The 22,327-nt window shown below is 44.2% G+C and overlaps 1 protein-coding gene across 1 annotated transcript in view; it reads right to left on the bottom strand.

Moving 5' to 3' along the window:
* LOC120946911 (microfibrillar-associated protein 5-like) overlaps nucleotides 1–22,327 on the bottom strand; it is a 46,049-nt gene that overhangs the window by 11,784 nt on the left and 11,938 nt on the right. Inside the window, exons 2-4 of the mRNA XM_040361736.1 lie at nucleotides 12,871–12,930; nucleotides 10,607–10,648; nucleotides 1,690–1,725 (exon numbers count right to left, since the gene is read on the bottom strand). Of these exons, the coding sequence (XP_040217670.1) occupies nucleotides 1,690–1,725; nucleotides 10,607–10,648; nucleotides 12,871–12,919 (127 nt within the window). The 5' untranslated portion in view covers nucleotides 12,920–12,930. The remainder of the gene's footprint in view (nucleotides 1–1,689; nucleotides 1,726–10,606; nucleotides 10,649–12,870; nucleotides 12,931–22,327) is intronic.

Here is a 22,327-nt window from a genome sequence, read left to right as displayed (position 1 = left end):
CAAGATTATTATTACTGACCAACCCACCAAGATTATAACCAACCAACCCACCAAGATTATGACCAACCAACCCGCCAAGATTATGACCAACCAACCCACCAAGATTATTATTACCGACCAACCAACCAACCAAAATTATGATCAACCAACCCACCAAGATTATTATTACTGACCAACCCACCAAGATTATTATTACTGACCAACCCACCAAGATTATGACCAACCAACCCACCAAGATTATTATTACTGACCAACCCACCAAGATTATTATTACTGACCAACCCACCAAGATTATGACCAACCAACCCGCCAAGATTATTACCGACCAAACAACCAAAATTATGATCAACCAACCCACCATGATTATTATTACTGACCAACCAACCAAGATTCTGACCAACCAACGCACCAATAATATTACCGACCAGCCAATACACCAAGATTATGACCAACCAACCAAGATTATGACCAACCAACTTACCAATATTATTACTGGTCAACCAATCAAGGTTATGATCGACCAACCAAGATTATGACCAACCAACCCATCAAGTTTATGACTGACCATACAAACAAGTGGCCACTACCCCCACCTATATCTGCAAGGAGCACTGGAAGGGGGACATATGTCAAACAAATACAAAGATATTTCCAAGCTCAAACTTACCAACCAACCAGTGACCAACCAAATTGACCTGTCTAACAATATGTGTTAAAGCGGAGTTCCGGCCACAATTTCACTTTTTAAATATAAATACCCCTGTAATACACAAGCTTAATGTATTCTAGTAAAGTTCGTCCGTAAACTAAGGTCCGTTTTGTTAGGTTGTTACAGCATTTAGACACTTTATAAAATAGAAATTGACTGGGGCCATCTTAAGTTTGGGCATCATGAAGCCAGACTGTATGACTTCCTGGATTTCAGCCTTGCAGATCTCGCACATGCTCAGTGCTGCACAAGCAGTGTCAGATCAGGTTTCAGCACCTGTGCTGTCCAAGTCACATGATTCTTTGAGACTGGGGAGTGCACAGACTCCTGGAAAGTTACACCCACTACATTCCCAGGAGTCTGTGCGGTGTAGGTTAGGAAGCATTAAGCACCTAGGTGCAGGAAGTGGGAAGATTAACTATTCTGCCTAGCAAAAACACTTTGAAGGCATCTAAAAAAAAATGTTTTTTTAAAACTACTGATGTAATGTTATATTTATGGGTGGAACTCCACTATAAGAACAGTGGTTTAGTTTGCACATGTTTGCAAATATATGCGTAAGCTACAGGCCCCCGTCAAGGCACCCTGATTTCTGCACACAGTTTTTATTATCTTAATAAATACAATTTTGTGACTGACTTTACAACGCCTTTAACTTACGGGAAAAAAATTATAGCTTGCACCTTCCTATTTTATTCATCGGAATCGGCTGCCTAAAGAGCTATAGTAACGAACAGATAAATCGACCAATTGTTCCTCTTCCGGAAATTTTTGCCTGATTTTACTGGCCTTTAGAATGGGGTATCTTCAGTGTGCGCCCCTTACTTCTGCTTGTTGTACAGCCGAGGGGGTCTCTATCAGCACCACGTCACTGCTGTAGAGCCCCGAAGTACGGGGGGGGGGGGGCACAGCTGTCTGGCTACATCAGGAAATGGATCCGGCAAATACATTTGGGAACAGATATATAACGGTCTGCTTACCTGCGTCAGGGGCTGGAGTAGCTGTATCGCCTTCATCTACAACAAAAAATAGAACTGTTATATTTGTAACGGAGTCATTTCCCAACACCTAATACAAAGGAAATCAATTATTCCAGGAAGTAGTAAAAAGATATAACTTTTTTTCTGTACTCTCTTTATACACTTTTCAGCCGTACAGTGCGCCAAGCCTGCCCAGAGACATCCCCAGAACCCTGCATTGGAAGAGGCGGCTGTACGCAGTCATGTACCAGGGGTTGTATAAAGCATGCGCATGCGCACTGATACTGATAGTGGACGATCTGAGCATACATCATACATGCGGGTGCGCATGACTTCTTGTAATGCATCTCAATGGGTGGCTGCACAACGCGGGTTCCAGGTAGACATGTGCAGAACGGAAAAAAAATTGTTTTTCGTTTCGTTATTTACATAAATTTGTTTAATTTGTTTTGGGAATTAGAGTTCAATTCGATTTAAAATCAAATTTATTCTATTCGAGGTTTGAATTTTGGAAAATAGTTATATTCTTTAAATTCCATTTTATTCTATTGTTTTTCCTATTATATTCTATTCTTTTCTATTCTATTTGAATGTAATTGTATTCTATTCGAAATTCGAATATTGGAAGATAGTTATATTGTTATATTCTTTCTATTCTATTCTATTGTTTTTCTATTCTATTATTTCATTTTTAATTCTATTATTTTCTATTCTATTCTATTATTTTCTATTCTATTTTTTTATTTTATTCTTTTCCATCCTATTGTAATTTATTCTATCTAAATTCGGATTTTGGAAGATAGTTATATTCTTTTTATTCTATTCTGATGTTGTTTCTATTTATTCTATTAGAATTCAAATGTCTTCTCTTTGAAATTTGAAAATCTGGAAGATAGTTATATTTTTTCTATTTAATTCTATTCTATTCTTTTATTTTCTATTCTATTCTATTCTATTCTATTCTATTCTTTTCTATTCTATTGAAATTCTAATTCAAATGGCAAACAATGGGAAACTGTAATATTATGCATTTTAGTGCCCCCTCCAGTATATGAACCAAGAAATAAAAACCCCTGAGATGGACTTTTAAGGCACAGTTTGTGAAGTTAGGAGTATTAAAGGAGTTGTAAATGAAAATTATTTTTTTGCTGAAATGACTGTTTACAGGGTATAGAGACATAATAGTTAACTGATTCCTTTTAAAAACGATTAAAAATAGATAAAAATCAATCATATAATGTACCTGTAGTTTCTAGTTTCGTGTGTGCATGTTGTTTCCTGCCTCTGCTGTACAGAGCCACAGAGCCAATACAGGGCAGTGATGGTTTGGAAAACGAAACTGATTGGTGCTGTGGGGTTTTAGACACACAGTAATCACACCTCCTTGATTAGTGACCACAGAAAGAAAGCTCCCAGCACTGTGGTTATCAGGAAACAGACAACCAGGAAGTGTGGAGAGCAAAGAAGAATTACAGCAACTTGAGAGCAAAAACCAACAATGAGGACATGAAAACAGCACTGCATTAAGGAAAAGGAAGCTATTAAGATAAAAAAAAAATCCTTTACAAACCCTTTAAAGTAAGTATTTAGAGAATCTAAATACTTACTTTAATACCCCTAGCTTTACAAACTGTGCCTTAAAAGTCCATCTCAGCGATTTTTATTTCTCAAATCTCAGAAGAAGATTTCATTCTTTCTATTTTATCCCATTGTTTATTTCTATTCTATTCCTTTTTTTTCTATTTGAATTCAAATTCATTCTATTTGAAATTCAAATTTTAAAAGATAGTTATATCCTTTCTATTTTTATTCTATTGTATTCTCTTTTTTATTGTATTGTATTGCATTTATTTTTTCTCTTCTATTTTAGTTTGTTCTTTTATTTTCTATTATATTTCATTCTGTTTTATTCTGTTCTATTCTATTCCTTTTTTCCTATCCCTTTATTTTCTATTATATTTTGTTCCGTTCTTAATTCTCCATTCTGTTTTGTTTTACTTTATTATATTCTATTATTTTATTTGTTATTCTATTATTTTCTATTCTATTCCTTTATTTTATATTCAATTTTTTATTCTCTTCCAAAATTCAAAAAGTATTCAAATTTGATTCGAAAACGTTTTGAAAACAATTTGAATTCAAATTTCGGCCGAAACATTTGTTTCATTATTTCGGATTCATTTAATTTTGTTACTATTGTAATGTTTCAGAATTTCGATTCAGAACTAAATGAGCCGTACATGTCTAGCCCCAGGAATGTCATAATGCAGGCTCTGCACACTGTACAGCTGTGTGTATTATGAAGCCTAAGGCCTCGTACAGACGACCAAACATGTCCGATGAAAACAGTCCGCGGACCGTTTTCATCAGACATGTCCGCTGGGATCATTTGGTCGGATGGCTGTACACACCATCAGACCAAATTCCGCACGGACAGAATACGTGGTGACGACGCGGTGACGGCGCGGCGACGTGACAATGACCCGGCGACGTGCGCGAACCTGGAAGTTCAATGCTTCCACGCATGCGTCAAATCACTTGGACGCGATGCGCGGGTTCTCGGGCCAGCGGACATGTCCCATGAGTCGTTTGGGTCGCCAGGCTCCCGCCAGGCTCCTCGTATGAGTCGCCAGGCTCCCGCCAGGCTTCTCGTATGAGTCGCCAGGCTCCCGCCAGGCTCCTCGTATGAGTCGCCAGGCTCCCGCGATCGGCGGTTACAGAGACAAGGATGTGGATCTGTGTGTGTAAACACACAGATCCACGTCCTGTCAGGGAGAGAGGAGACCGATCTGTGTCTCTTGTACATAGGGACACAGATTGGTCACCTCCCCCAGTCACCCCCCTCCCCCTACAGTTAGTAACACTCACTAAGGTACACATTTAACCCCTCCCTCACCCCCTAGTGTCACAGTTATGCCAGTCACATTTATACAGCAATTAGTGCATATTTATAGCACTGATCGCAGTATAAATGTGAATGGTGCCAAAAATGTGTCAAAAGTGTCCGATGTGTCCGCCATAATGTCGCAGTACCGATAAAAATCACAGATCGCTGCCATTACTAGTAAAAAAAATAATAATAATTCTGTCCCCTATTTTGTAGGCGCTATAACTTTTGCGCAAACCATTCGCTTATTGCGATTTTTGTTTTTTGTTTTTTACCAAAAATATGTAAAATACGTATCAGCCTAGACTGAGAAAAAAAAATTGAGCTATTTATTTTTTAGCAACAAGTAAAAAATATTATTTTTTTTTTCAAAATTGTCGCTCTATTTTTCTCTAAACTGCAGAGGTGATCAAATACCACCAAAAGAAAGCTCTATTTGTGGGGAAAAAAGGACGTCAATTTTGTTTGGGAGCCACGTCGCACGACCGCGCATTTTTCAGTTAAAGCGACGCAGTGACGAATCGCAAAAAGTCCTCTGGTCAGGAAGGGGGTTTAAGTGCCCAGTAAGGAAGTGGTTAAAGTGCCCCCATCCCCCAATGTTTGCACACAAAAGTTAATGCACGCGTGTTTTGCATGCATGCAAACAGTAATCATCCCACACATGTGAGGTATCAGTGTCACTGTCAGATCATGAAAAATAATTCTAGCACCAGACCTTCTGTGTAAATCTAATGTCATAACCTGTAAAGACTTTTAAAGTGTCACCTATAGATAGTAAAATTTACATTTGTCCCCGTTGCACGAGCATGAGCAATTTTAAAGCATGACATGTTTGGTATCTATTTACTCGGCATAATATCATCTTTTATATTTTAACAAAATTAGGTTATGTGTTATTTTTTTTGCATTAAAATTCATTTAAATACATTGCATTTGAAAAAACGTTGCGCAAATACCGTGTGACATAAAAAATTGAAGACCCAACCAGGTAATTCTATAGGGCCTCTGATTTAAAAAATATATAAAGTTTGGGGGTTCTAAGACATTTTCTAGCAAACAAAAATCTAAAATAGTGATTGTTATATCTAAAAAAAAGTGCCAGAAAAGGCTTGGGGGGGGGGGGGGTCATAGATTTTATGCCCTGTGAGTAGGCGCTGCTGTGTCACATATTTTACAGAGCCTGCCCTCTGAGAGGAGGAGTTTTAGGAGGTGGAGTTAGTACATAAATAACTGCTTGTAGGCAGCAAGGTACCATGGGATATGTAGTCCTGAGAAATGGAGAAGCTGCAAAGCATGCTGGTAATCCAGGAATATGTGGAAAGAGACGGTCAGCAGACAGGAAGCAGTCACAACATGAAAGGATATTTTTTAAGTAAGCTTATCTTGGATTGTCAATAATAACTATTGTTTGTATTGTTGTTACAATGCTGATGTTATAAAATTAAAGAGTATGCTGTGACTATATATTCCCTTTAAATCATACCTCCCAACTTTTTGAGATGGGAATGAGGGACACCTATTGGTAAAAGTATGTAGGCATAGGACACACCCCTTGCCACACCCCCTTAATGGAGAATTATACAAAAATAAATGAATAGTTAAACCCACAAGTGCTTTTTTTTTACCACTACTGGGCCAGATTCTCGTACCTGCGGCGCAGCGTAACGTAACCCGTTTACGTTACACCGCCACAAGTTTTTAGTCTAAGTGCCGGATCCACAAAGCACTTACCTGTAAACTTGCGGCGGTGTATCGTAAACACGTCCGGCGCAAGGCGGCCCAATTCAAATGGAGCGGGTACCATTTAAATTAGGCGCACTCCCGTGCATGCTCCGTTTGCAAATTTCCCGAAGTGCTTTGCGCAAAATTATGACGCGCCAATGTGTTGAGAATCGCGACGTGCGTAACGTACTTACGCCGGGAAAAAAAAAAATTCAAAAGCGATGCGGGAAAGACGGGCATACTTTAACATGGTGGAGTAATTTTACACCATGTTAAAGTACCCCTAGCTTTGCGACGGGAAACTAAGACTTGCACCGACGTAACGACGGGAAAAACCTTCGTGGATCGCCGTAACTGCTAATTTGCATACCCGAAGCTGGTTTACGACGCAAACTCCCCCCAGCGGCGGCCGAAGTATCGCATCCTAGGATCCGACGGTGTAATTCAATTACACCTGTCGGATCTTAGGGCTAGCTATGCGTAACTGATTCTATGAATCAGTCGCATAGTTAGAACGGCCCTAAAACAGAGATACGACGGCGTATCAGGAGATACGCCGTCATATCTCTTTTGTGAATCTGGCCCACTATTCCTTTATATTGGCTTTTGAAATGTACAAATCCAGCAATTGGAAAATTGGATGAAAGGTTTAGCACTGGGAAAAAATTTTGGAAACATAAATAGTGCATTTTCTATACAACTATATAGATCAGACCAAAATGAGGGACAAATGAGGTGGAAGAGGGACTTTGCTCAAATTCCGGGACAGTCCCTCGAAATCAGGGACAGTTGGGAGCTATGTTTAAATGCATGCAATGCACCCAATTCTGTATTATTAGTCTGTGTATCTTGTAATTCACTAGCTGTGTACTGCCATCTAGTGGACATTTAGCAATGCACTTGTTTTATTATTAGTCAGTAAGCTAAACAGTACCATACAGCACATTTACAACTACAGTATGTAAGTGCGTAGAACCCGTGTAATGGTGCACATATGCAGATATCATAGGGACCTAATAGTTTAACTTAAAAATGCACTAAACTAAAAACACACTGAACTACAACATAGGAAAGAATGTGAGTTCTAGTTGAATTGTGTGAATAGTTCTGTAAGGATTATCAGTGTCAATAATTTAATATAAGATATGTGAAATGTATTTTAAAGTGATATTAAACCTACCTCCTAAAAAAACTAAGAAAGAATATAGTTGCATATCTTTGTACCCTGCTGCCCCCTGTCCCTTGTTTTGTGCAGCCGTTCCAGCTTTACCAGCCTCTAAAAGTTGCAGTGCAGGGGCGGACTGACAACTCATGGGGCCCCCGGGCAATAGGAGACTATGGGGCCCCCGGGCAATAGGAGACTATGGGGCCCCCGGGCAATAGGAGACTATGGGGCCCCTGGGCAATAGGAGGTTTTGGGGCCACACAGTACACACACACACATACACATACAGTATACATACACAGTATAGACACACAGAATACACATACACACACTGAAAATGTACTGGAGAGGGGGGGCAGCCATAATCTTGGGATTTAAAAAAACAAACAAACACAGATTTTTATATAAGAAGTGAAAAAATGCGCATACCAAAAAAAAAAACCTAAAAAAGCAGCAAACTCAAATTGTTATACAACATAAAAGACGGATGTTAAAAGATGGGAGTTGCGCTAAAAATTATATATGAGTGAACATATGAAATAAAAGTAAAAAGGAGCTGTGCCAGAGACAGCTCGTGGGGGTGACCAAAAAATCAACAAATTATAAGTCCCAATAGGTGTGCATGTACAAATTGGTAGAAAACTTGGTTGGAAAATTCCTAATAATAGTCCATAAACTAAGAAGTGAATCCAATTCTGTGGTTAAAGTTGGGACAATATCCGAGTGAGAACGTTCAGGCTTAACCCTTACCAGAAGTATAGATCCCCAAGGATCAAAAAGAGCCATCCATAATGTAGCCACAAATAGATCCAACATGGAGCGGTGCAGGAGTTCTTACTTCCGTGGACTCAGCCCAGTGAAAAAAGAACAAAAGAGAAAAATAGTGCAAAAACGTATGATGAGCAGACACAGACTAACTCCCGGTGACTAATGTTGACAAACACTGTGCAGTAAGGCTGGGGTCCCACCACCAAAAAGACACACTGACCCTTACCAGAACTAGGCGACCCTCAAAGGATCAATATTGCATGTCAGTGTGTTACGGTCTACAGCAAGGAGGCGTTTGTCAGGCAAGTCCTGCACCAAGGTAAGCGCCTAGTTACACTCGAGTCCTCTCTCGGCATCTATTCTCTTCTTCCGGGAAGCCAAGACTCTCACGCCTCTCCACACATCACCTGACCAATCCATGGCTGTTGGATTGGTCAGGTGATGTGTGGAGAGGCGTGAGAGTCTTGGCTTCCCGGAAGAAGAGAATAGATGCCGAGAGAGGACTCGAGTGTAACTAGGCGCTTACCTTGGTGCAGGACTTGCCTGACAAACGCCTCCTTGCTGTAGACCGTAACACACTGACATGCAATATTGATCCTTTGAGGGTCGCCTAGTTCTGGTAAGGGTCAGTGTGTCTTTTTGGTGGTGGGACCCCAGCCTTACTGCACAGTGTTTGTCAACATTAGTCACCGGGAGTTAGTCTGTGTCTGCTCATCATACGTTTTTGCACTATTTTTCTCTTTTGTTCTTTTTTCACTGGGCTGAGTCCACGGAAGTAAGAACTCCTGCACCGCTCCATGTTGGATCTATTTGTGGCTACATTATGGATGGCTCTTTTTGATCCTTGGGGATCTATACTTCTGGTAAGGGTTAAGCCTGAACGTTCTCACTCGGATATTGTCCCAACTTTAACCACAGAATTGGATTCACTTCTTAGTTTATGGACTATTATTAGGAATTTTCCAACCAAGTTTTCTTCCAATTTGTACATGCACACCTATTGGGACTTATAATTTGTTGATTTTTTGGTCACCCCCACGAGCTGTCTCTGGCACAGCTCCTTTTTACTTTTATTTCATATGTTCACTCATATATAATTTTTAGCGCAACTCCCATCTTTTAACAGATTTTTATATACTGTCCCTGGTTTTACTGAGGCTGGCAACCCTGATGGGGCCCCCTAGTGGCATGGGGCCCTCGGGCAGTGCCCTAGTGCCCGAATGGTCAGTCCGCCCCTGTTGCAGTGTGATGTTTTTGCCTGAAGGGTGCCTTGGGCTCCAGCCTGTCATTGGGGTCTTCCTGGCTGCTCATGTTCCTGTTGTCTTGTATGTTTTCTGGATGCACAGTAGGGGGCCACTAGCACTGTCCTGCTTGCACTTTCCAAGTGGGGAGGTTTGGGGGCTTTTTGATGAGCCTGTGCGAATTGTAGCCTCAGTTTCCTGTTTTTAGCTGACAGGAGTGGCACCCGGTGTGGTATTCTGCTTCTGTAGCCCATCTGCTTCCATGTTTGATGTGTTGTGTGTTCAGAGATGATATTTGCATACCAACAACCATGCCACGTTCAAAGTCACTTAAATCCCCTTTTATCCCCATTCTGATGCTCAGTTTGAACTTCAGAAAGTCGTCTTCATCATGTCTTGAGTTGCTGCAATGTGATTGGCTGATTAGCAATTTGTGTTACCAAGCAATTGAACAGGTGTACCTAATAAAGTGGCCATTGAGTGTATATATACTGTATATCACTTTCATCTTATTTCCCTGAAACTATAGACTTAAAGCGGTTGTAAACCCACATGACATTTTTTTTTTCTCCTGTAAGGCAAAAGTCATAATGAGCTACTTACCTCGGAACGAGGTGTGTAGCACTTACTTGGTCCACGCCAAGCGAGATTTCATCTTGCCTCGGCGTGTCTTCCGGGTATCGCCGCTCCAGCGCTGTGATTGGCTGGAGCGGCGATGACGTCACTCCCGCGCGTGCGCGCGCGAGATTTAAAACTCGGCAAGGTCCGGCGGCTGCCAATCCTTTCGCCGTAGATCCGCCCTGCGCATGCGCCGCGGCACATTGCGAGGGGAATATCTCCTAAACCGTGCAGGTTTAGGAGATATTCTCCTTACCTACAGGTAAGCCTTGTTATAGGCTTACCTGTAGGTAAAAGTAAAAAAAGTGGGTTTACAACCACATTAAACAAAAATGTTAAAAGCATCAAAAAATGGGCAGACTCGATTTTTTTCTGCCGTCACTCTTCTATCTTCCTATGCAAATATAATACAGACAGCAGAGCAAGGATTCCCTTATTGCATCATGGGCATCATTATTTTTCCTGGTTTGACCCTCCAGCATGGTGTAATCTTACATTCAGGGTATTCAGACTTACCAACGTCCCTACGGTTAATGACAGTCCCCCGCACCGGCAGCACTGCAAAACATACAAGAGATATAAATACTGTATATCAAGAGGAAAGTTTATCACGCGCATTTCTTCCGATGAGACGCTCATGAATTAATGTCTGCAAGGTAGACAGACAGAATAGTGTAATGATTCTGTTAAAAAACGAGTAAATACCTATTAAATTCCTTCACCTATATAACCTCCGGCATTCTAGTTTCTGTTCTCTCATTCACTTCCTGGTTTGCATCGCTCGTTCATGTAAGAACTACATTTCCCAGAATGCATTGCGGCACGCCCAGTAATTCACACCTCCTTGAAGTCTCTAACACGTAGAGAACGTCCTGCCGCGCAAATGTAGTTCCCAGACGGGGGCGAGCACGTTACTGACCACCGCAGTAATCCCTCCCTTCACAGTGGTGAGCAACAATCAGACAAGCAGGAAGTGAACAGAACAGAGAAGAAATAGAGCAACTTTTGAGCAAAAACGAACAATACGGAAGTGAAAAGAGGAATGTCTGCAGGTAAAGGATCCTTATTATAAAAAAAAATGTTTCCTTTACAACCCCCTTTAAAGCCTAAGTTTAGGGAAAGATGAAAGAAAAATGAATCAGCACAAGGGATGGTTCTTCCAATTGTGCTGGTGCTTGCTGTCCTAGCTGAAATCCTCTATTCTCCTCTTCCCTTACCCCCATAGCGGTAGTCTTTCAGTGCTGCAGGGGTTAATACGTATGATTTAAATGTAAGTACTGTTCTTTATTCAGATTATTTTTTTTACATTTTTAACTGAACTTAAAGTGTTACTAAACCCAGGACCCTGCATTCACTATATCCGGTTTCCCACAGTACACAGAACATGGACATGCAATTATTTTAATAAATATAGACTGCTAAATACCTTTTCTCATCAGCAGTATATAGCAGTCGTGTGACTTCTATCAGTGTCTGGGCAAGCGCTGGTTAAAGCTTGTAGGAGGAGTCTTCATTCTCCTCTGACTATCCAATGAGGCTGCACAGGGCCGTCTTAATAGCATCATGGGCCCCTGGGCAAAGTAATGCTCTGGGGCCCCTACAATGATGACAGTGCAGGTAAACAGACATTAAGTAGGTAGGAGGCAGACTACCTCCCCTTTGCATCTATCACTCTCAGTGCCATCATGGGGCTCCCAATTTCAGGGCAGTGTGAGCTCAAGGACCAGCTGCTTTGGGTAAAGTGCAGGGCCCCCATGCAACTGGGGCCCCTGGGCAGTGCCCATGTGTGCCCTCTCATTAAGACAGCCCTGAGGCTGCAGGACCCCTGACCCTCTGTCTGGACAGTACTGATTGGCCCTGTGTTGATCACATGCATACTCTCCACAAAAAAAAAAAGAACTCTAGCAATACACACCAAACTGAGCATGTGCAGAATGACTCCAATGCTCTGTACTATCAGGAGATGGATTGGGGACAGTGGGAAAAGGGAAGGATCAGAGAAGACAGGATCAAACAGCCTTTTTACACAATGTAGAGGCATGTCTTACTGCATACTGATTTTACTGTTGTTGGTTTAGCAACACTTTAAGCTTTAATCACCTCTGTGGATAAGGTTTGTAAAGAAACTCCAAATAAACAACTGGTAAACAGTACAGTAATAACTTAAAGTGGAACTAACCTGCATCTGAGCACAACAAACCGAAAATGGTGTTTAATACATTTTTAATATTCAAAGCAAACTCCCCCATCCATCCATGTCTTCATTTTGCTGATAAATCACTTTTTAACCCCTCCCCCTAGCATTTCCAGCTGCGGCCATCTTTAGTAAGGGCAGATGATTCGTGTAGCATTTACTTCCTAAAATCCATCTGCCCTTAGCTTAGGCATGCAGACAGGAGGACGTGCTTAGCTGATAAAGCCCCTCCTCCCATGAAGACTCCTGGGAGGTATGACATCATTTTGGCCTAGGCATAAAACCAGGAAGCAACTGAAGAAATGTAAAAGATTAGTAAATATAATACACCTTCCTATGTATTTACTACCTTCCTATGTATTTACTACAATCCTATGTATTTACTACCTTCCTATGTATTTACTAAGGCTAGCGGCATAAGAATTAAAAAAAGTTCATGTTGATGAAAAGAGTTTAGTTCTGCTTTATCATTTGCACTCACTGAACACACACTGTACTTTTCCTTTAAATGCCCAAGCAACATAGAAAAATCGATGATTTTGTAGTCTTGGGGGTCAAAACATAAAGTTCACATCCAAACACTCACCGGTTGTCAAAACAGCGAGGAGCAGCAAACACAGATAATTGCTGTTCATTCTTGATATGTCTATGGTGAAAAAATAAAATGTTAGAATATAAGAACAAAGAGGAGGGCAACATCATATATCAAGTGTGACAGCGAGTCTTGGAAGTTAGAAGCAGGAACATGATTGATGTCTATGAAGAGAGCCTGTTGCCTTGTCTTACCCTTCAACTTTCTCAAAGAGGAACAAAATACGTGCCAAGTAACATTCCCATATTAACGCTGAATTCCAGGAATTCTACTCCTTTGTAAAAAGCGAAGGCACACTATAAGTTAAGTCCAGCAAGGTGCATGACATATCCTGAACTTATCTCTATCATTTACATCTTATGTTTTATTCCACTCCCAGAAGATAGCTGTCGCTGTATTTCCTGGAGCCCAGCGCTGACTGATGACTGTTATGCCTAACCCTCTTCCTGTCTATTCACAGAAGCCTTTGTATGAGTGAGTGAGTAACTTGTATAGTGCTGCAAATGCGAACTAAATCACCTCAAGGCGCTGTATCCAATGTCGTCGTCCAGCCACGCTTCAGAATAGATGGGTCTTCATTTTTTTTCTGAAGGCCCAATGGTTTTCTTCCATGCGGATGTCTGTAGGTAGAGCGTTCCATAGCCATGGTCCTTGGACTCATTTACAAAATACAAAGGCTTCTCTGAATGGGCAGCAGAGGGAAGAAGCAGGCATTGCTACTCTGTGTGCCTCTATCTCCTCTCTTACAGTGCCATGCTGCGTACACACTGTTGTAATATGTGATGTAATGTGTAATATGTTGGCCGATTTATGTGGGATATTATATTATTATATATATGTATAAGTCCAAAATTGACCTGGCCAGATTTCAGTTGACATTTGGTACCTGTTAATATAATTGCACATATCAAAAGGGGCTTGTTGATGTCAATATGCAGGAATCCAAGAGACGTCTATTTTACACATCAAAACTGTGTTCAGGCCACCTTTGGTATCTGTAATCTAATAGCTTATATCAAAAGAGACTTGTTGATGTTATTATGCAAGAATGCAAATTAGGGCATGTGATAACTGCAGCTGTCTCCGGGTTAGGGGTCGTTATCTGTCACTCTAAGGCCTTGTACAGACGAGCATACATGTACGATGAAACCGGTCCGCCGGACCGTTTTCACCGTACATGTATGCCCGGGGATTTCTGTATGGTGGCTGTACTCACCATCATACAGAAATCCGCACGTAAACAATACGCAGGGCGTGTCCGCACCGTCGCCGCGACGATGACGCGGCGACGTGCGCGGCCCTGCCAGTTAAATGCTTCCACGCATGCGTCAAAGTCATTCGACGCATGCGAGGGATGGCGGGCGCTCGGACATGTACGGTAGGTCTGTACAGACGACCGAACATGTCCGAGGGGACAGGATTCCAGCGGGCTGTTTTAAAACAAGTCCGGAAATATTTGCCCGCTGGGAAAAGGCCCGGCAGCAAATGTTTGCTGGAATCCTGCCCGCTCGGGCCTACACACGACCGAACATGTCTGCTGAAACTGGTCCGCGGACCAGTTTCAGCAGACATGTTCGGTCGTCTGTACGGGGCCTAAGAGACACAATATAGATCAAAGATGGCCAATTGAATTGCTCAGCCATTCAGCGGATAGGCAATATAAGCTGGCATTCAATCTTGTCTAGTCATATTCTCTATGAATATGAAGGCACAGGTCTAGAATTGATCTAGGAGACTCTCAGAATATTCTCTATAAATATGAAAGCACAGCAGGGCCGCCTTAATAGCATCATGGGCCCCTGGGAAAAATAATGCTCTGTGGCCCCTACAATGGAGACATCAAATAGGTAGGAGTCAGACAAACGGAGCATCCCCTTTTAGGTGGAGCTCTGCATTAACTACATGAACAATCATTCTGTACAGCAAAGAAACAGTGGGAAAATATTACATACATACTGTCCTGTGCATATAATATACCTGCTAGATTGAAGCCTCCCCAGCAGTATGGCCCCTCTACACCTTAGATATCCCCCCAGCACTCTGACCCCTCTACACCTCACCATGACACCATCCACATCCACAATGCTACTTCCGCAGTCAGTGCTGTCGACTCAGCAGCCTCCACTCCGGCTCCAACTCGGCAGCCCCTGCAGCCTTCGAGTCCCGAGCATTCATGCTGCATGGGGTGGGGTTAGAGCATCACTGGCGCTCCGGCCCTGCCCCACCCCTCCCTGCTGGCTTTGAAATAATAGGTATCGTTCTGCACAACACGGCGCATCACTTCCAGCCTGCCTCCCCTTTGTATCCATCACTCTCAGTGCCATCATGGGGCCCCCAATTTGGGGGCAGCGTGGGCTCAAGGACCAGCTACTTTGAGAAAAGTGCAAAGGCTCCCCATGCAGCTGGGGGCCCTGGGCAGTGCCCAGGTGTGCCCTCTCATTAAGACAGCCCTAAGGCACAGGTCTAGAATTGATCTAGGAGACTCTCAGGATATTCTCTATGGATATGAAGGCACAGGAAAAGGTCTAGGAAAAGATGGGACTCTAAAACTACTATTCGTTGTCATATTTACTCTGTGGATTTGTATCATCTGTGGACTTTGGACTTTGTTCTGTGTTGGAAGTCAAATAAATTGCACTCTCTGGAGAACTTGGGTTGCTGCTGGAACATAATCAATTATCAAACGGACCACTATAGATTATATCACTATACACACGATCGGATTTTCCATCAGAAAAACCTTGGATGTTTTTTCCGATGGAATTTAGCTCAAGCTAGGCTTGCATACACACGGTCACAAAAACGTTCTCTGAAATTTCGACCGTCAAGAACACGGTGACGTACAACACTACGACGAGCCGAGAAAATTACGTTCAATGCTTCCGAGCATGCGTCAAATTGTTTCCGAGCATACGTCTGAATTTTGCGTGTTGGAATTGCTACAGATGATCGGATTTCCCAAATTTTTTTCGTCTGAAAATTTGAGAACCAGCTCTCAATCTTTTGTTGGCAGAAATTCCGACAGCAAAAGTCTGATGGAGCATACACACGGTCGGAATTTCCGTTCAAAAGCTCACATCAGACTTTTGCTGTCGGAATTTCCGATCGTGTGTATGGGGCATCAGTGTATGCTCTGGCAGAGCCATAAACCTGTCAGATATAGTGTACCTTCACTTTTTTTAAAGTTACCCTGTCACCAAACGACTATTTCCTAAACAATTTGTATCTATACAGAAGTAAGGGAAGAGAAATCCTTCCCTAAATGCCACTGGGAAACCAACACTTGATGGGAGTGTAACCAGGGGCGTACCTAGAACATTTGGCACCCGGGGCGGATCCAATATCTGGCACCCCCCCCATGGTAAAATGTAAAAACACCCCACTGTGCCCCCTGCATCCTTCAATATCTCTTTGACACTACTGTGTACCCCCTCTCCACAACTGTATCACTGGACCCCTTTACATTACATAGCACCCTGCATCTCTGGACCCCTTTACATTAAACAGCCCCCTGCACCTCTGGACCCCTTACATTACACAGCACCCTGCACCTCTGGACCCCTTTACATTACACAGCACCCTGCACCTCTGGACCCCTTTACATTACACAGCACCCTGCATCTCTGGACCCCTTTACATTACACAGCACCCTGCACCCCTTTACATTACACAGCACCATGCACTTCTGGACCCCTTTACATTACACAGCACCCTGCATCCCTGGACCCCTTTACATTACACAGCACCCTGCACCCCTTTACATTACACAGCACCATGCACCTCTGGACCCCTTTACATTACACTGCACTTCTGAACCCCTTTACATTACACAGCACCCTGCATCCCTGGACCCCTGTAAATTACACAGCACCCTGCATCTCTGGACCCCTTACATTACACAGAACCCTGCACCTCTGGACCCCTTTACATTACACAGCACCCTGCACCTCTGGACCCCTTTACATTAAACAGCACCCTGCATCACTGGACCCCTTTACATTACACAGCACCCTGCATCTCTGGACCCCTTTACATTACACAGCACCCTGCATCTCTGGACCCCTTACATTACACAGCACCCTGCACCTCTAGACCCCTTTACATTACACAGCACCCTGCATCTCTGGACCCCTTTACATTACACAGCACCCTGCACCCCTTTACATTACACAGCACCATGCACCTCTGGACCCCTTTACATTACACTGCACTTCTGGACCCCTTTACATTAAACAGCACCCTGCATCTCTGGACCCCTTTACATTAAACAGCACCCTGCATCTCTGGACCCCTTTACATTACACAGCACCCTGCATCTCTGGACCCCTTTACATTAAACAGCCCCCTGCACCTCTGGACCCCTTACATTACACAGCACCCTGCACCTCTGGACCCCTTTACATTACACAGCCCCCTGCACCTCTGGACCCCTTACATTACACAGCACCTCTGGACCCCTTACATTACACAGCACCCTGCACCTCTGGACCCCTTTACATTACACAGCCCCCTGCACCCCTTTACATTACACAGCCCCCTGCACCCCTTTACATTACACAGCACCATGCACCTCTGGACCCCTTTACATTACACTGCACTTCTGGACCCCTTTACATTACACAGCACACTGCATCTCTGGACCCCTGTAAATTACACAGCACCCTGCATCTCTGGACCCCTTACATTACACAGAACCCTGCACCTCTGGACCCCTTTACATTACACAGCACCCTGCACCTCTGGACCCCTTTACATTAAACAGCACCCTGCATCTCTGGACCCCTTTACATTAAACAGCACCCTGCATCTCTGGACCCCTTACATTACACAGCACCCTGCACCTCTGGACCCCTTTACATTACACAGCACCCTGCACCTCTGGACCCCTTTACATTACACAGCACCCTGCACCCCTTTACATTACACAGCACCATGCACCTCTGGACCCCTTTACATTACACTGCACTTCTGGACCCCTTTACATTAAACAGCACCCTGCATCTCTGGACCCCTTTACATTAAACAGCACCCTGCATCTCTGGACCCCTTACATTACACAGCACCCTGCACCTCTGGACCCCTTTACATTACACAGCACCCTGCATCTCTGGACCCCTTTACATTACACAGCACCCTGCACCCCTTTACATTACACAGCACCATGCACCTCTGGACCCCTTTACATTACACTGCACTTCTGGACCCCTTTACATTACACAGCACCCTGCATCTCTGGACCCCTTACATTACACAGCACCCTGCATCACTGGACCCCTTTACATTACACAGCACCCTGCATCACTGCACCCCTTTACATTACACAGCCCCCGCACCTCTGGACCCCTTACATTACACACCACCCTGCACCTCTGGATCCCTTTAGATTACACAGCACCCTACACCTCTGGACCCCTTTAAATTACACAGCACCCTGCATCTCTGGACCCCATTACATTACACAGCACCCTGCATCTCTGGACCCCTTTACATTACACACCACCCTGCACCTCTGGATCCCTTTACATTACACAACACCTTTGGACCCCTTTACATTACACAGCACCCTGCACCACTGGTCCCCTTTACATTACACAGCACCCTGCATCTCTGGACCCCTTTACGTTACACAGCACCCTGCACCACGGGTCCCCTTTACATTACACAGCACCCTGCATCACTGGACCCCTTTACATTACACAGCACCCTGCATCACTGGACCCCTTTACATTACACAGCACCCTGCATCACTGGACCCTTTTACATTAGACTGCACCTCTGGACAGTGCAGACCCCTCCCTACAATACAGACCCACCCCTACAGTTCAGACCCCCCTACAATACAGAACACCCCCACAATACAGAACACCCCCACAATACAGAACCCCCCCACAATACAGAACCCCCCCACAATACAGAACACCCCCCCCCCACAATACAGAACCCCCCACAATACAGAACCCCCCCCTCCCCCCACAATACAGAACCCCCCCACAATACAGAACACCCCCCCACAATACAGAACCCCCCCACAATACAGAACACCCCCCCACAATACAGAACACCCCCACAATACAGAACACCCCCCCCCACAATACAGAACCCCCCCACAATACAGAACACCCCCCCCACAATACAGAACACCCCCCCCCCCACAATACAGAACACCCCCACAATACAGAACACCCCCCCCCCACAATACAGAACACCCCCCCCCCACAATACAGAACACCCCCCCACAATACAGAACCCCCCTCATATACAGAACACCCCCCCACAATACAGAACACCCCCACAATACAGAACACCCCCCCCCCACAATACAGAACACCCCCCCCCCACAATACAGAACACCCCCCCACAATACAGAACCCCCCTCATATACAGAACACCCCCCCTTACAATAGTGCACACACCCCCCTTGCCTTCAGACCCATGATCATCAGCGCGCCGCGTGTTACACTACACACACAGGCAGCACAGCACAGGGGGAGGCGGCTGCAGCTTCACGCTCCTAGGCTGTGTGACTGTCAGTGTCAGACAGTCACAGCCGTATCTATCAGAGCCGCGGGCGCTGCGCTGCCACAGAGAAGGGGATAATTGCAGTCCCGGGTATGGATACGGGCGGCTCGCACGAGTCAACCCCCCCCCTGAAAAGCCACGCTTCAGCTGTGTCTTACCTAGACTGCCGCTAGCGCTGCCTCCCTGTTACCGCGCTACCATCATGCCGCACGCTACAGTCCTCTTCATTCGCGGAGGGGGGGGGGGCGTCGGCCTGACACCCCTCCAGGGTGTGGCACCCGGTGCGGTCCGCCCCCTCCGCCCCATGCTTAGTACGCCTCTGAACTAATAGTAGTTTGTCTCAATCAACTGGACTTGTTCTTTGATGCTGAAGATGTTTCGTAATTTAAACAAACCACTTCTTCAAGAGGATGTCCGCTGAAAAAAAAATATTAAAAGCCAGCAGGTACAAATACTGCAGCTGCTGACTTTTAATATTAGGACACTTACCTGTCCTGGAGTCCAGCGCCGTCCGCAGCGATCGCTCGTCACTCTGCTGCTCCCTCCGCCATCCTCGGGGTGGGAACCAGGAAGTGAAGTGCTCCGGCTTCACTGCCCGGTTCCCTACGGCGCATGCGCGAGTTGCGCTGCGCCTGCTGATTGGCTCCCGCTGTGGGAGCCGAGTGTTCCCAGCACACAACAGGGGACGGGGGGGGGGACGGGAGGTGACGTCTGCCCGAAACTGTGTGGCCGGAAGTGGGTGAAAATACCTGTCTTTAGACAGGTATCTGCACCCCCCTCCCCCTGAAAGGTGTCAAATGTGACACTGGAGGGGGGAGGGTTCCGATCAGCAGGAGTTCCACTTTAGGGTGGAGCTCCGCTTTCAGTAATAAGTTTCAAGAACATACCCGAACATTTATATTTATCAAACATAGGTAGTGCCGACACCCTGATCCAATCACCATGGAAAAGCAGATTTTGATTATCCAAGAACAGGATGGGATGTGTGTAATGCCCTGTACACACGATCCATTGGAATTCCGTTGAAGCTGTCTTGCATACACATTGGCAGACCAAATTCCGACCGTAAAAAAAAACGGTGATGTAAAACACGACGAGCCAAGAAAAATTAATTCCAATGCCTCCGAGCGTTGACTTCATTCTGAGCATGCGTGTTTTTTTTCTCCGTCGGAGTTCCACACAGACGATCAGAATTTCCGATTGGAAAAAATCAAAAATAAATCTATTTCTATACTCTGACGGAAAAAAAGTCCGATGGGGCCCACACGCGGTCGGAATATCCGATGAAAAAATCCCGTCTGACTTTTTTCATTGGAAATTCCGATCATGTGTACAAGGCATTAGAGTAATGGAACCAACATGTTCTAGTTAAACAGACCCATTCTTTGTGTCAGGAAGGCTTCATAGGTGGTAATCCTTCGATTTGCATTGCTAAAGGTACAATTGATATTACATGGGGTGGAGATTTTGGCCAGAAACTCAAGTGCTTCTGAAAGTGGAATTTTGAGGCCAACTGCTGTTCTCAGCATCTCAGTGAACAAATAAGCATCAACACACAGGCCCGGATTAAGATACAATTGGGTATCTATCGGCGGGCATAACGTATCTCAGTTACATTACGCCGCCGTAACTTAGGGCGCAAGTTCCGTATTCAGAAAGAACTTGCGCCCTAAGTTAAGGCGGCGTAGCGTATGTGGTCCGGCGTAAGCCCGCGGAATTCAAATTCTCCATGCAGTGGGCGTGTTGTATTGTAATGAAGGCTGACCCCACGTAAATTACATTTTTGGCTAACGGCATGCGCCGTCCGTGAACGTATCCCAGTGCGCATGCTCCAAATTAACCCGCAAAAAGCCAATGCTTTCGACGTGAACGTAAATTACGCCCAGCCCTATTTACGAACGACTTACGCAAACAACGTAATCGACGGAAAATTCTACACTGGCCTGACGTCCATATTTAACATAGGATACGCCTCATATAGCAGGGGTAACTTTACGCCGGAAAAAGCCTAAAGTAAACGACGTAAAAAAATGCGCCGGGCGGACGTACGTTTCTGAATCGGCGTATCTACCTAATTTGCATATTCCTTGCTTAAATGTACGGAAGCGCCACCTAGCGGCCAGCGTAAATATGCAGCCTAAGATACGACGGTGTAAGAGACTTGCGGTGGTCGGATCTTAGGGAAATCTATGCGTAACTGATTCTAAGAATCAGGCGCATAGATACGACCCCGCCACTCAGAGTTACGACGGCGTATCCGGAGATACGCTGTCGCAACTCCTATCTGAATCCGGGCCAATGCTTTTTACTAGCTCACTATTATACTGGGAAAGGTGAAACTAATAATGGGGTCTCCTCCACTGAATCATCAAAAGAGTCAATTTTCTATTGTTTGTTCATCTCTGATCACTTATGGATCTGCTATGACATTACCTGGAAGTATATTCCTCTATTGAATATGATTAGTTAGTCACAGTAGGTGTTCTGGAAAACAGTTTTTTAATTTATTTTTTAGCAATAACAGTGAAATAACAATTTTGTCCCAGGAGATATGGTAAAAATACATTTCCTCGTGGACCAATTCACGCTTTAGAATAATTTTACCTCAATTAACTTTTTCTCAGAGGATCCATGCAATGCTTTTCTGAAAGCCACAGGACATGCAATTTCCTTATATAACAGACAGCAGCAATGTTGGGTATAGGATTTCATAAAATGATCACAGAAATCAACATAGAGTACAGTATATGAAAATATCACCTGCACTAGGAAGAAACTTCTATCCCCAGGAAGATAAAGCATTGCAGTATTCTGGAACAGTATTTTGTTGGGTATCAGCATGTCAGAGCTTATTAAGGTATCGCAATACAGGATTCTGTGATTTCAACTCTTATGCCGCGTACACACGGTCGGAATTTCCGACAAAAAATGT

This window comes from Rana temporaria, chromosome 8 (assembly GCF_905171775.1).
Source record: "Rana temporaria chromosome 8, aRanTem1.1, whole genome shotgun sequence".
NCBI lineage: Eukaryota > Metazoa > Chordata > Amphibia > Anura > Ranidae > Rana > Rana temporaria.
This window is presented reverse-complemented; position numbering and strand designations above follow the sequence as displayed.